Source organism: Brassica rapa, chromosome A02, assembly GCF_000309985.2.
Source record: "Brassica rapa cultivar Chiifu-401-42 chromosome A02, CAAS_Brap_v3.01, whole genome shotgun sequence".
Taxonomy (NCBI): domain Eukaryota; kingdom Viridiplantae; phylum Streptophyta; class Magnoliopsida; order Brassicales; family Brassicaceae; genus Brassica; species Brassica rapa.
Window position 1 is genome coordinate 12006371 of NC_024796.2, and position 14243 is coordinate 12020613.

The following is a 14243-nucleotide window of genomic DNA, read 5'->3' on the forward strand; positions in this document are numbered from 1 at the left end:
AATATTACTATTTTGTGAACTTTTCTTTTTTTTATGAAATCATATTATATATATATATATATATATTTTCGTTTTTAAATTATTTTTAAAACTTTTAAATGTTTCCTTTTTATTTATATTGTTATTTGGAAAATTTTTAAAAGTAAAGAATAATATTTAAATGTACTTTTTTATTTCATTAGGGACAACGTAGTAATCAACCACCATGAGAGTTAACGTGAGCGTGACACCTAGGAAAGTGACTTCTCAAATAATATTATAGAGATAGCCTGCCAAGTGGCAGCTTATCATTAAAGTAAAATCATTAAACAATCAATTATCTTATTTATCTTTGATTTTTCAACCTGTATATATATAGTTAGGTGATTTTTGGAACCATTTATTATAATTACTTTATAATTAAATTGAAAACTTATGCAAATTATTTTATTTCTATTTTCTTTAAATATGATCTATAAATTTTATATTTCTTATATTTATGCTAGGTGATTATATTTTTGCATGTCAGATTATAATAAGTGACCATATTTTGTTTTTTAAATATTAGTTAATTTTTTGATTAACTATATTGATTAAGGATGAAATGTTTGGCAAAAAAAAAGTTGAGTTCAAAAAGAACGAGATATCAGAATAAAAAAAAAACAACAATAACAATCGAACCACATGGCCCTATCCTCATATTCACACAACGAAATGAAAACCCATGTATAAATAGATAGAAGAAATATACATTCATTTATCATAATCATAAGCCAACTAAAAATACTTTGTTATTTTTGTTTCACATGTTAAAAACTGGACAACCGAACAAACCAAACCACCTACCCGTCGCTAACTAGCAACAGCTTAATATTCTGGATTAATAAGAACCTAGAAATTATATTTTATGATTTTATTTTTATCCAATCATTATTTTTCCCCTCCCTCGCCTCATTTCAAAGTTTAATACGCCTCAAAGCCAAGTAAGCCAATACTCTATAACTAGCAAACATGAAAAACAAAACACTAACGCTCGTCCACATCCCAATGTCTCCAACCACTTCCTCCTCCATAAACCTACACCCAGCAGTCATAGCCGTTCCTTGCGCTCTCTTGGGCTCACATCCAAACATCCTCAATATCTCATCACCATTACCATACTGGATTGCAATTAACAAACGGTAACAATAAAACGTCGTGGAGATGTATTTCATCCACACCATTCCATAAGGCACTTTGTTCACGTAGTAACCACCGGTTAAAACAAACGCTAGCATTGTCACAGTCACGATCGTGGAAGCTTTCTTTGCGTCCATGATCGCTCCGCCAAGGGCAAGTCCGAGTCCTTGGGATGCTAAAACGTATAGTAGTAGCACGAAGAGGGTGAGGAGGAAAGGGACTAGCCCTGGACGGAGACCGACCATCCAATAAGTTAGCGTCAAGAACACTGCCGGGAGAACGAGTTCCATGGAGAGCGATCCAATGACATGAGCCATGAAGTAAGATGAGAGTGTGTACATACCGGACGAGCGTTCTCGAGTGAAGATGGCTCGTTCTTGCGGAAACGTGAAAACTGCGTTAAATGACGGAATTACCCCCCAGAAAATGGATATGAAGAAGAGTAGTCCTAGTCGGTCCTGTAACAAAACATAATGTTAAAAAACACCAAACCATACAACAATATGTTTTATTTTTCTGTTTATATATGATTAGTAATGTTTGTGTGCTTACGTGTACGTCTCGATAATCTGAGTGCCACCACATTAGACCAGAGAGTAGTGAAGACGCTATCACTTGGAAAACGCGAAGTGCATCGAAGGATTCGTGGCGCCGTTCTTTAAGAAGTCTGTGGAGGAGAATGCAAAGTTGACTGAACCATGTTGCGATACCTGACGTTATTCCATGTGCGTTCTCTCGCGTTTTTACAAAACGCATGTTGTCTCCAAGAGAAGGTGCCGCATCGATGCAGGTTTTGACGTTTGGGGCTAGCATTGTATTATAAGCAACAGACAGCGTTTGTTTCACGTTTGGCTTTTCCCGTTCTGTCATGCCGTCAATTTGACAAACTCCTGGATAGGTTAAAAATATCAATCAGTTTAGAGAAGCTACGTATAATAATCAATAAAACTTGGGGAAAATTAGGCTAAAAATCAGAGAACTGTTTTCATGTATTTGCTAACCAGTAGTGAATTTCATTAAAAAAAAAACAGTAGTGCATAACAAATAGCCATGATTAGCTGGTTGGTACCTAATCGACCAATAAAATTCTTATTAATATCTATCAAACTATATATTAATGAAATTAACCACTCAAATTATCATCCAAATACACGAAAGTTAACTCGGCAATGGCCAATTGAATAATTAATTAAATATCCTAGATATAAAAATGGAAAAGACAATTCAAAGTGTAACTCCACCAAACACAGGTGAGGGCGAATCAACCAATTAATCGTCTTTTTTTTGACGGCACCAATCGTCTTGTTTGGACCGACCAAACAAATATATTCAAACAGGTTTTGACACCATATTGGATTAATCTAACAAAAGTAAATATCTTTAAACCAAATAAATTGACTAATTTAATAAGTAATGGAGACTGAGTCTGCGGTAAAGCTGACCAATCAAGTTGGAGAAGCGAGAGAGTCCACCCAAGAACGCAGAAGGTCACCACTACGGTTCTTAATTTTTTTTTTCGGTTCTTAATTTTAGCTTCTTCATTGATTCCAATTTCTTAATACTGCAAAAGCTTGAGCATCAAATAATCTACTATATATTTGAATTCCACTTTCTGTACAATAAGTTTATTGGAAAATATTCTGAATAGTTTCAATTCCTAACACGTGTTAAGCTTTACTTTTCCTGCTTATCAACAGAACTATCAACGGGATTAAAAATGAATTTCAGTGAACAAAAGTTTTTGATAGTCAATAAATAAATGAGTAATGCATAGTCAAGTAGTCGACAAGTGTAGTCATCAAATCTCATAAGCCAGCTTTTGATCAAAAGGCAATGATTTTGGAACAGAAAAATTAATTTATGTTGTTCTTTTCTTTCAAATTGATCAATAAGTTAGGGCAAGTGGTGTTTACTGTTGTACTTTGACGTATATCTAACATTTCTGATGAAAATGTAGCAAATAGTTCCAATAATTAATAACTAGTCAAACAATATTCTTGCTTAGTACACCATGTGATTATCAACTTTCCAGCCATGAAAAATCACATACATTTACATATACATATCTGAAAATATATGCATATATATACATTTACACATACATATCTGAAAATATATGCATATTATATATATGCAATAGATCGAGTGGTCATGTGGATGGTTGGTTCAATTAGAGGAAACTTTTTCATAAAGATAATGATTCAAAAAAAGATGAATGTGAAGCATATGGTTGTGAAGACAAAGAAACTATATAATGTCAAACATATGCCATTGCACGCAACAAACTATTTCTTTCTTTTTCATGACAAGCTATTTTATGTGCCATTTATACTCCCTATCTTATATGATATGAATGTGTCTCTTTAGGTTAAAACTGTAAGTAATTCCCCACAATTCATTTTCTTTTCCCTATCTAAATAAAAACTCTACTATAGTTATATTGTTTCGATGTGGATTGAGTGAGGAGGAGTGAGAACCACGAGCTAGACGCCAGGGTGTGATTGGGTTCTTTAGGCGGTTACCCATTAACGTAAAAGTTTCCAAGTCAAGGATGAATGGAAAAACGAAAACTATAGAACATCTAAAGCCATGCCGCCCACACGTGGAGCTCAGAGCCCAGGCATAAATAAAAGAGGGAAAGAGTAAGAAGGCTGCTTTCATTAAAACAAGTAAAAGAAGGTTGTATTTAGTTGGGTGAAAAAAGATTAAGAGACAAAATTGAAAAAGCTTGGGTAGTGCAAAAAAAGAAGAAGAACTTACTTTTTGAAAAAGTTGGATAAAGAGGAAACAGAAACACAAAACACAGAGAGCCAGAGTTTGTGAAACTGACGTCATTTTGTAACACAGATTAGACACGTTGTGTTTTCTTCTTATTAACCCGTTTAAAAAAAAATAAAGAGCATTTTGTTCTGATTTATTATCCACTGAAAAGAATAAAAGAAAAGCATGGTTTTAATAGTGAAAATGTGTAATGAGATAAGTTTTTTATTCAGATGATATATAATAAGCCAAAATTGAAACCCAAAAACCTGTGGCATACATATCATACTCGAAAAGAGAGAGAGAAAGAAAGACATAACACGTTCCCAGTTGGCCATAATTATTAACTTCAAAAAAGCCACCGTTCAATTATCAACTTTACTTTTAAAAATGTGGCAAAATTAGTAGTATATAAACTCATAATAAAAATTGACCAAAAAAAAATTATGATAAAATAAACAATTATTAGATATGTCCCTTATCATATAATAAATTTTATTTGATGCTGCTGAATACTAATAGTATACGCCAGCGCTTTGCTTAAAACTTTAAAGCAGTAAACTTCGAAATAACAAAGCTATAACCAAAGTAAATCACAAGCCATCACGACGACCAGAGTCCAAAAGAGACACATAATAGCTTAGACTTGTATAGTTTTCATCTACCTCGGCGTAACGATCATAAATATAACACTTATTACTATCTTTCTTTTTGGGGTCAAGCTTTTATATTCATAGTATTTTTCTATACAAATAAAATATTTTTTTTTGACTGATCTATACAAATATCTTACCTTCTCACATGAGATCGTATCATGCATGGCTGCGGTATCATTGTATCAAAGATTCCATATACTTCTACTGTTCTACATACACACAAGACCAACCAAAACGACAATTTCATATTTTGTTGTCATATCATCAGTCAATTCATGTAAGAGTACCTTTCATACAAAGTAAACCAAGCTTAAGATTTTAATAAGAAAATAGAATCCTAGGTGTAATCATCTGGTGAAATATTCGTTTATTTTCAGTCCAAGAAAATGCGTGTTAGTATACTAAGTCATGAAGTTGAATAATGAAAATTTGAATTTTAAAAATGAGAGCGTACCGTTAGCAAGATCGAGAAGGAAGTCAGCAGGATTCATTGGAAACGCAGGCGAGAACCCGACGGACTCGAAGTAAGCCATGGCGTCTCTTCCTTTTCCGTAGAACAAAAACTTTCCTTCGCTAAGAAGAAGCACAGTATCAAACATCTGGAACACACGGCTCGACGGCTGGTGAATCGACGTGACCACCGCCTTCCCTCTACCATGAGCCACCCAGGAGAGTGTCTGAACCAGCCGTAGAGCTGCCGTAGCGTCGAGTCCAGACGTTGGTTCGTCAAGGACAAGAAGGCTCGGGTTGATGAGTAACTCGTGAGCTATGCTCACTCGTTTCCTCTCACCGCCAGATATCCCTCTGATGAAAGTATTACCAACCACCGTGTTCTCGCATTTCTCCAGCCCCAGCTCGGAGATCACTGACTCGGCGGCTTTGATCTTCTCGTGTCTTGTTAGACTCCGAGGGAGACGGAGCAAGGCGACGAAAACTAGGGTTTCGCGTACAGTTAAGTGAGGGTAGAGGAGATCGTCCTGCGCGACGAAGCCAGTACGTTTTAGCGTTTGTTTCGTTGGTTTCACATCGTTCATGAGTATTTTTCCGGTGAGAGCTGGTCCATGGAGTCTCCCTGCGATAGCGTTTAGTAGCGTGGACTTACCGCTTCCGGATGGTCCAAGAACGGCCATAAACTCGCCGGGTGACACCATTCCGGTGACTCCACTAAGTATCGTCCTCTCCTCCGTTGATGTAGTCTCATCGGACGGTTTGTGGTCTAGTCCCAACAATCTCTGGATCTTACCGGACTCGCCGGTTTTGCCATGGATCTTCACTCGGTAACAGACATCAACGAACTAAACAAAGTACAAGTCATGTCCGGAGTCAAAGCGAGTCAACAATGAATCAGTGAGTGTTTTTTATATATATATATAAATATTCAAAAACTAGTGTTATATATAAATATGTACCTTGAGAGTGATTGGGAAACAAGGAGATGATGATGATAATAATGAGCGAGGATCTTGAGGGAGACGAGCTGATAAATCTAGACCGTTTCTTTGATTTTCAACGCCGTCAAAACCTGACATTATTGTTACCTCTTATCTTAAATAAAAATTCAGACAACTAACTTAAACGGAGTTAGAAGTACAGATCGAGAGAGAGAGTTTGGTTGAGAATATTGAGAAGGCTGAGGATCAGGTGGTGAGTTGCTGACTGCTGAGAGCTCTATTTATGGAGGAGAAGTGGGACGAGAAAGGCTAGTGGGATGCCATGTAAGCAAAGTGGTGTTCATTGAGAAAATAACATGTGGCAAAACGTATGATGCCAGGGGGCGGCTGCTGAAAGGAATCGGGTCGTCTTTTCTCTCCATTAGTGTGTGTTGTATAATTTGCCACTTTAATTCTCTCTTTCCTTTTCGGATTGTTAATGTGTTTCTTTCTTTTCATTTCGAATATACTTTTCCTCTCTTTAGAGAGTAGATCATTCAATTTAAGTGTTTTCCATTCTAATTGTCAAATTGAGAATCAACTGATCTTTTTTTTTTTTTTTTGCTTTAAAAGTAAAAGACACACTTGGACGATGGTCGATTATCATAATGTATATTATCATCATATATATGTGTTAGGATTAGTTTTTTTTTCCTAGTTAAAATGCATCTGCGAGCCGGCCTCTTCTTGTTTTCTTTTGTAAAATTGCAGACACAATGACTTAATACGTATCCAAAAAATCGTATAATGAAAAGAGAAGTAACGAGAGATCAAGTTGAGTCAACTAAACCTAAATATTTTCATCTAAATCTATTAATAGTTTTTTGTGTGAAATACTTTTTATTAGTAACTAAAATAATCTATAAAACGATAATTTTTTTTTTGTTTTTTGAAATGCTTAATGTAAACACACAAATAGTTAAATAAATAATTAATAAATATTTTTTTATAAATTACTATAATATAATTGTAAAAATACAAAAGTTAAAATAGAAAGACTTAAACAATAATTTTCATTATTTATTTTAGAAAATTTATCTATAAATACATTTATCAAAAAATCTATATATAATAAATAAAATATGAAAATTCCGAAATGATTAAAATTAAATGATAAATGTAATTGATTACTATTAAATGCTTATAAATTTGTGTATGTATGATCAAGCTAAAACTGAAACTTAAAATAAATAAAATAAGTTTTTAAACTTTAAGAAAATACTTAAGTTGTAAATAATCGAAATCAAATTATAAATACAAGCTGTATATATATATATGAAAATAAAATTGAAGAGAGACAAGTCAGTTTATGTGGGCTAGAAAATTAGCATCGCTAGCTAACACGAGAGGTAAATCTAATGTGTAATGATAACAAACCTCAGTAGTCAGAAGCCATGGCCGGCCATTGCTTGTCATCCATCTATACGAAATCATATAAATAATTAAATAATGTGAAATATAAGCATGATAAAAGTAAAAAATACGTCCATTCTACGATTAGTTTATGTTTCGATCTTAAGTTTGATAACATTGTAGATGTTTCAGTATTTTTGCTATTGAATAACCTGTGAAAGAACATATCCCTTATATATTAATCGAGGAACATTTGAAAAGATGTAACCTCAATTTTGTATTAATTAAAAGAGGCCCCAATGCATAGGTGGCACTCAATTAGGTAGTCAATTACATTCAATTGAAAAATAAGTAGGTCCACATTCGATTTTTATATGTTGTTAGATAGATAAGTTGATCAAACTATATGATATAATGATATGATATGATATTTTCTTTCCTTAAATAAAACCTACGGAATTACCATAAATGACTAATATATATATGACAATTAATGAGTTTAATAATAAAGATTTGATAACAATGTATATCTCCTCCATCATTTTTTTGTTTAATTTTATATTATTAAAATAAATTAAACAATCAAATTAGCTATAAAAATAAAATTTAGATTTTTTCGTATATGTTATATTTTGAATTTTTAAAAACGACAATAAATGACTAAAACTATTAAAATTATTATGTTAAAAATTAATGATCAATGGTTTAACATTTTTATTATAAGAAGATACACATGATTTTAAAACCATATGAGTAAAAAATATCATTTAATAATAAAATAAATAAATATATATATATATTAAACACTATATACCATAAGATTACATAAATATTTTAATATTAAAACTTTCAATGAATTTTCAAGAACATTTATAAATTATAAACTTATTAAAGATTTCAGATTGAAAATTTTGTTATCGATGATTTAAATATTTTGTTATAAAACGATATGAACGATCATAGAACCGTATGATTATAAATTCTTATTTAATAAATAACTATACAAAATATACTATTTCTAGAAAAATAGGTTGGTTCATCTTAACTTATATTACACTTTTTATTAAACTAACTATCGAATTGATAAATAACGTACCAAAAAATGTTTTGCACTTTCCTTAAATAAAAGCTACGAAATTATCTAATATGATTAACGTATATATGAAAATTAATTATAATGAATAATAAATATTTGATAACAACTTTTGTATCTTAGTTCTTTTTTTAATTTTATATTATTAAAATATATTTAAAAATCACATTAAATATATAATAAAAACATTTTTAATTTTTCTTATATGTTATATTTTGAATTTTTCAAAACGTCTATAAATTATTAGAAATTTGAAGATCCCCACTCTGAAAATTTTGTGATCAATAGATTATTTTTTTTGTCATAATAAGTTACAAATGATCATAAAATTGTATTAATATGAACTTTTATTTAATATTATAAGAAGATACACATTATTTTAAAACCATATGAGTAAAAAATATCATTTAATAATAAAACATATATATTTAAATATATATATATAGATTATACTATATACCATAAGATTACATAAATATTTTAATATTTAAACTTTCAATGAATTTTCAAAAACATTTATAAATTATAAACTTATTAACGATTTCACATTGAAAATTTTGTTATCGATGATTTAAATATTCAGTTATAAAATGATATGAATGATCATAAACTGTATGATTATAAATTCTCATTTAATAAATGACTATATAAAATATACTATTCTTAGAAAAATAGGTTGGTCCATCTTGACTTACATTATATTTTTATTAAACTAACTATCGAATTGATAAATAATCTACCAAATTTTTTTTTGCACTTTCCTTTATTAGAAGCTACGAAATTACCTAATATGATTAACGTATATATGAAAATTAATTATTATGAATAATAAATATTTGATAACAATTTTGGTATCTTAGTTCTTTTTTTTTAAATTTTATATTATTGAAAGATATTAAAAAATCACATTAAATATATAATAAAAACATTTATATTTTTTCTTATATGTTATATTTGAATTTTTCAAAATGTCTATATATTATTAGAAATTTGAATATTCTCACTCTGAAAATTTTGTGATCAATAGATTATTTTTTTGTTATAATAAGTTACAAATAATCATAAAATATAACGCATATGAATTTTTATTTAATAAATATTCAAACTAAATATATATATATATATATATATATATAAACACTAATGATTTAAAGCAACAAGATTGGCTGATCAATTTAGTCGTCCAGTTGAAATCTTTCAAAAGTATGTGAAAGACTAAAGTCAAAGTAAATATAGATTTAGAATAGTAGTTATATTTTACTAACCAAATACCGAAAAAACCGAACCGAACCGAAACCAACCCGATATCCGGATTGAACACCCGTAATCCAAATGAAGCCAAACTATTGTTTCATTCTCCAAAATATAATAAAAATAATAACTTAATCCCGCGCAAGGCGCGGGTCTTATCCTAGTGATTTGTATATTTACCATGCTTCAAAAGTTGACAAAACTTATGTTTTGATTAAAAAAGAATGTTGTAAGTTAGCAAAAAAAAAAAATGTTGTACCCATTTGTGTGTTTGTGGCTGCTGTAGTTTGATGTTTTGAAATGTTATAAGTTTTGTCCCCACAATATACATGTTAATTTCTACTAAAATCCATTCGCTGTTTATAGTCCAGAATCATAGCACCTGACAAGCCATATTAGAAAAAAAAACATAGCACCTGATTACATGTATAATGAGCAAATCTTCTAAAATATGTTAAAACTGAAAACAATACACGAATATGAAAGAATCACGAAATTACACGTCAAACTTAACTGAACATCGAAAAGTCGTTCTTTAGAGCCGAATGTTCCTTAAAACCGGTGGATCACTTCAAATAGGATACGAAGATACAAGTCTACAACTCGACGATAACAAAAATTCTGCGTGGCACAATTTGACCAAGCATGTACTAGGAATATTTTGATGTACTACTTATTGTTCTTTTGTAATAGTACTAAAACGTATGCGCATATTTGTATAAATACTTCTATCTTAATCGTGTGCTGTATCTGGTCAAGAAAACATGCGTAAACGGGCATGCACGGTGGTGCGTTTTAGAGACGTTATGACACCGTTTCTTAGAGCCAGAGCCGTGCCTAGCATGTATCAGAAAAGGCTTTTGCCTCAGGCCCCTTCTAAATATAAATATCTTAAGGCTTCAAAATCTTAAAATTTACTGTAGTGTAGAGGTTACTTGAGGTATCTATGTGCACATGAAAGGCAAGGTTCGACACATCGCAGTTTTAGATTTATTTTGTTTTTTTTAGAATTAGGCTTCGTATTGAAAAAATTATGTTTAATGACTATTGTTTTAAAATTTGCCTTGAGCCCCACTTACCCTAGGCACGCCACTGCTTAGAGCGTTCTCAAGGCGTTGACAATGACTGATTGTACACAACAAAACTAACTCAAAAGTCAAAGAAAAGATTTATCGGGATCGTTTTTGTACTTCGTCACAGAGACAATCGCACAAACACAAACTACAATGAATTGCATACATCAGTTAGAGCAACATTATTGATTGTCCTTAGTTTTGAGTCCCTAGCTTATTTAAATAATTTTTGGTTGGTAAGAGACAAAGTTAAGGACAATCACAAAAGAGTTGATTATTGGTAGGACTTTTAATAAGATACAAACAGACTCATGTGTCTCTTTATGAATTTAGTGGCATTTGCTAGCTGATACATTGCCTTTGGTTTCAATATATGACAAGAAATAACCAATAAAGAAAACTACAAATTACAAAACGCATGAACAAATAAATATATATATATCAGTTGATATACACAGTTGTTGTGAGCAAGAAGCCCATCAAGAAAGATATATCACTTGTTTGGTTCTTGGCCAAAGATCCCATACAAGAGCTAAGAGCTTAAGTGTTATGAACCTTCCTCTGCAACATCAGACTATATCAAGGTTAGATACATCTGTTTCAGTGTGTGTAATATACGTCTTAGAAAGCACAACAATCCTCATTCTAATCACCAGAATGCTTAAAGAAGTAACACACAACAAGAGCGAAGGAGACTTATTTCTAACAAGCATGGAAGTTATGATAAATTTAACACTTACAGAAGGTTCGAAATCAGGATTTGACATATTCACTGTGAGGTTTCTCATCAATATCAGTACCTGCCAAGAACAATCAACTGGCAGCTACGTATATGCACCAGGAAACTTAAACAAGAAAATACTGAACCAAGGTTGTTTATTTGGCCAACATCTCCACAGAATCAGGGTACTACGTACCAAGCAAACTTTGTTTATGAAACAAAATCTACAGAATGCAGCCGTTACTATTAGATTCAGCTATGTGACAGGCTTACTATAAAGATAAAAATCACCTAAATTATGGATGTATCACAGTCCCACACATCATATAACCAAAAGGCAAACAAGCATGTTGTAACTCACAGTTTCGAAATTTATAGGATCCATTTCCTTGAGCTTTTTCATGCGGCCTTTGCTGTCAGGATCGAAGATACTCCCGATGAAGTTATTAACTTCAGCAAAACAGGTAGATTATTCACCTTTGAATCGCAGAAAAAGCTGTGGATGAAACAACAGATCCTCTGGACTGCGATCAAAATCAACGAGAAGAGAACCGTTGAGAGAGAAGCGCCGTCGAGAGAGATGTGGCGTCGAGAGAGAACCGCCGTCGAGAGAGCCGCTCGAATCGTCGCCGCTAGAATCGCCTTCGAGAGAGAACCAATTTGTTTTCGAAGTGAATCTCAGACCTACACGTGGCTCGTAAGGACCACACCGAAAACTTCTTAATTAAGAGGCGTCCTTGTTTTTATTGGTTATTTTTCATTTAATTATGAGTGTTTAATTGCTAAGATATCCCTCTAAGGACACCGATAATCTTGCCCTTAGTGAGAACTTTCGCAGTTTCAACTTTCAACGGTTGGTCCCATCTCCCATGTATAAACTGAGGACGGCGACGCGTGTCAAACGCAGGTGATGACCCATTCAATATTGTCCTTTCTTTTCTCAACTCAGATCCATTTTTGGGTCAGTCATCACTGTGCTGCTTTCCTATATCTATTAGGTTTGTTATCACTCACTCACCTTCCCCGACGGCGCGTTGGGTGCACAGAGAACATGGGTTACATGATCCACTTATGGCCATGAGTCATTGAGAGCGAGCGAGCATATCCTTCTCCCATTAGATTATGAGTACACTTTATTATATGACCTGCAATTACGTCACGGCAATATAAATTCATTTGGACTTTTCTTAACTATCAGTAATTAACTTTGTTTTTCGTATCAATTCAAATCTAAAAATCTGAATACATGTAATTTTATGAAGCAAAACAAATAATAAAATACAATATCGGTAAGAAACAAAGCAAAATAAAATACATATACATATATATATATATATATATATATATATATGTTGGAGGTGGACTGCGCACTCCTATCAATGTCCGGTCAGGTTATGAAAAAAACTCATTTTTAACCTTGGTCCAAAAAGCAGGACCAGCCCAGCTCATTTTGAAGATCATGGGCGGCGAAAGCGACATGACGAGCTCCCAACCCATATCGCCAGTAAGCGTACAAACCAGTCAAAGGAGTACGAACGTGTCCGTTTGGGACGAGGCAAGATGAACCCGCATCAGACTGAATATCTGACCTCGTTGCAATCTGTCTTCTGTCGGATTCGGAGAGCCTTTTATCTATAAATGAAAACTTTAGTTAACCGAGCAAATTAAGGACCAACTTTTCCCGAAATTCAGATAGAATTAACTTAACGATCGCGATATTTTGTAGGAGCGAGCCCGATTCGAATATCAACCTTGCCTCACATTTGTAATCTCCTCTTGTACTTCAATTTTCTTCTAATACAAATTTCTGACCTACTTTATCCCTAAATCACCTTTAATCAAATTTTAATCACATTCCCGAACTCACACTTCAACAATATATTTAAAGAATAATATATAAGTTATATAATTATTATTTTATGATATACTTATTTATCAAATTGATTATCTCATTTAATAGAGTTTTAAAAAGAAAATAACTTTCTACTTTATAATAAAACATTATTATTTCATATTATATTGAGATTTTTAATTTATTTTTTAAAATTTATTTTGTTTTTCAGTTAAAATTATAAAAAATTTCCGGCTATCTATCCTATTATTTTCCAAGTAATGTTTTGCATTCAAACTCCCACGTTAAAATTTAGAATGGTTAATATTGTTCATACCATTAATGAATAAAATATATAGATTAGTTAAAAAATTAAAATGACTTTAAATTAATTTGATTAGAAAACTTAAAAAATTAATAATATTTAAATTATCTAAAAACTAAAAATATCTTTTAAAATAAATAGATAACTCGTATATATATTGTGTTGTTATCCGAAAAAAATTTCAATACAAAAATTTAAACTAAAATCGAAAAACAGACAACTAAATATTAGTCAAGTAAAATGTTTTTTTGAGAAAAGGCTTATTATTCAAGTAAAAATTTTAATTTTATATAACTGAAAAGAAAATATTGAGCGATTTAAAAAAAATATCTATTAATAATAAATATAGTGTACAAATAAATTTTCAAAATATTTATAATATGTACAAAATTCCAAATGAAACCATTTATCATTATAGTATTTTAATTATGAACGAATGTATTAATAAGTAAATATAAAAATGAATCGAATTACATATGAATTACTCTAGAAACCGAATATTCGATTCGTGTCTACCTTTGCATACGTACACCCTTACATACATACGGTTTCTTCTCAATTAGTATCTTTTCTTCTTTTGACAAAGAAGCCC

The 14243-nt window shown here is 31.6% G+C and overlaps 1 protein-coding gene and 1 long non-coding RNA gene across 2 annotated transcripts; both read right to left on the minus strand.

Moving 5' to 3' along the window:
- Window positions 1-682: 682 nt before the first annotated feature.
- LOC103852742 (ABC transporter G family member 25) lies at window positions 683-7560 on the minus strand. Its single transcript, XM_009129639.3, has 4 exons — window positions 5984-7560; window positions 5029-5869; window positions 1711-2048; window positions 683-1616 (listed from the first exon to the last, which is right to left on the minus strand). Exons 1-4 carry the CDS (start codon window positions 6101-6103, stop codon window positions 936-938), a joined length of 1980 nt encoding a protein of 659 aa, XP_009127887.1. The 5' UTR covers window positions 6104-7560; the 3' UTR covers window positions 683-935.
- A 3463-nt stretch (window positions 7561-11023) lies between these two features.
- Window positions 11024-12092, minus strand: LOC103852743. The gene is made up of 3 exons (XR_004455501.1): window positions 11857-12092; window positions 11515-11574; window positions 11024-11348 (listed from the first exon to the last, which is right to left on the minus strand). It is a non-coding gene; the product is annotated as an uncharacterized LOC103852743 (long non-coding RNA).
- Window positions 12093-14243: the final 2151 nt, after the last annotated feature.

What these genes read in the sequence shown, in the direction of transcription:
- LOC103852742 (XM_009129639.3), bottom strand. Translation starts at nt 6,103, where the DNA reads ATGTCAGGTTTTGACGGCGTTGAAAATCAAAGAAACGGTCTAGATTTA. An exon ending in GTTTCCCAATCACTCTCAAG is followed by an intron (nt 5,870 to 5,983) that starts GTACATATTTAT and finishes TACTTTGTTTAG; the next exon opens with TTCGTTGATGTCTGTTACCG. An exon ending in CCTTCTCGATCTTGCTAACG is followed by an intron (nt 2,049 to 5,028) that starts GTACGCTCTCAT and finishes TAACCTATCCAG; the next exon opens with GAGTTTGTCAAATTGACGGC.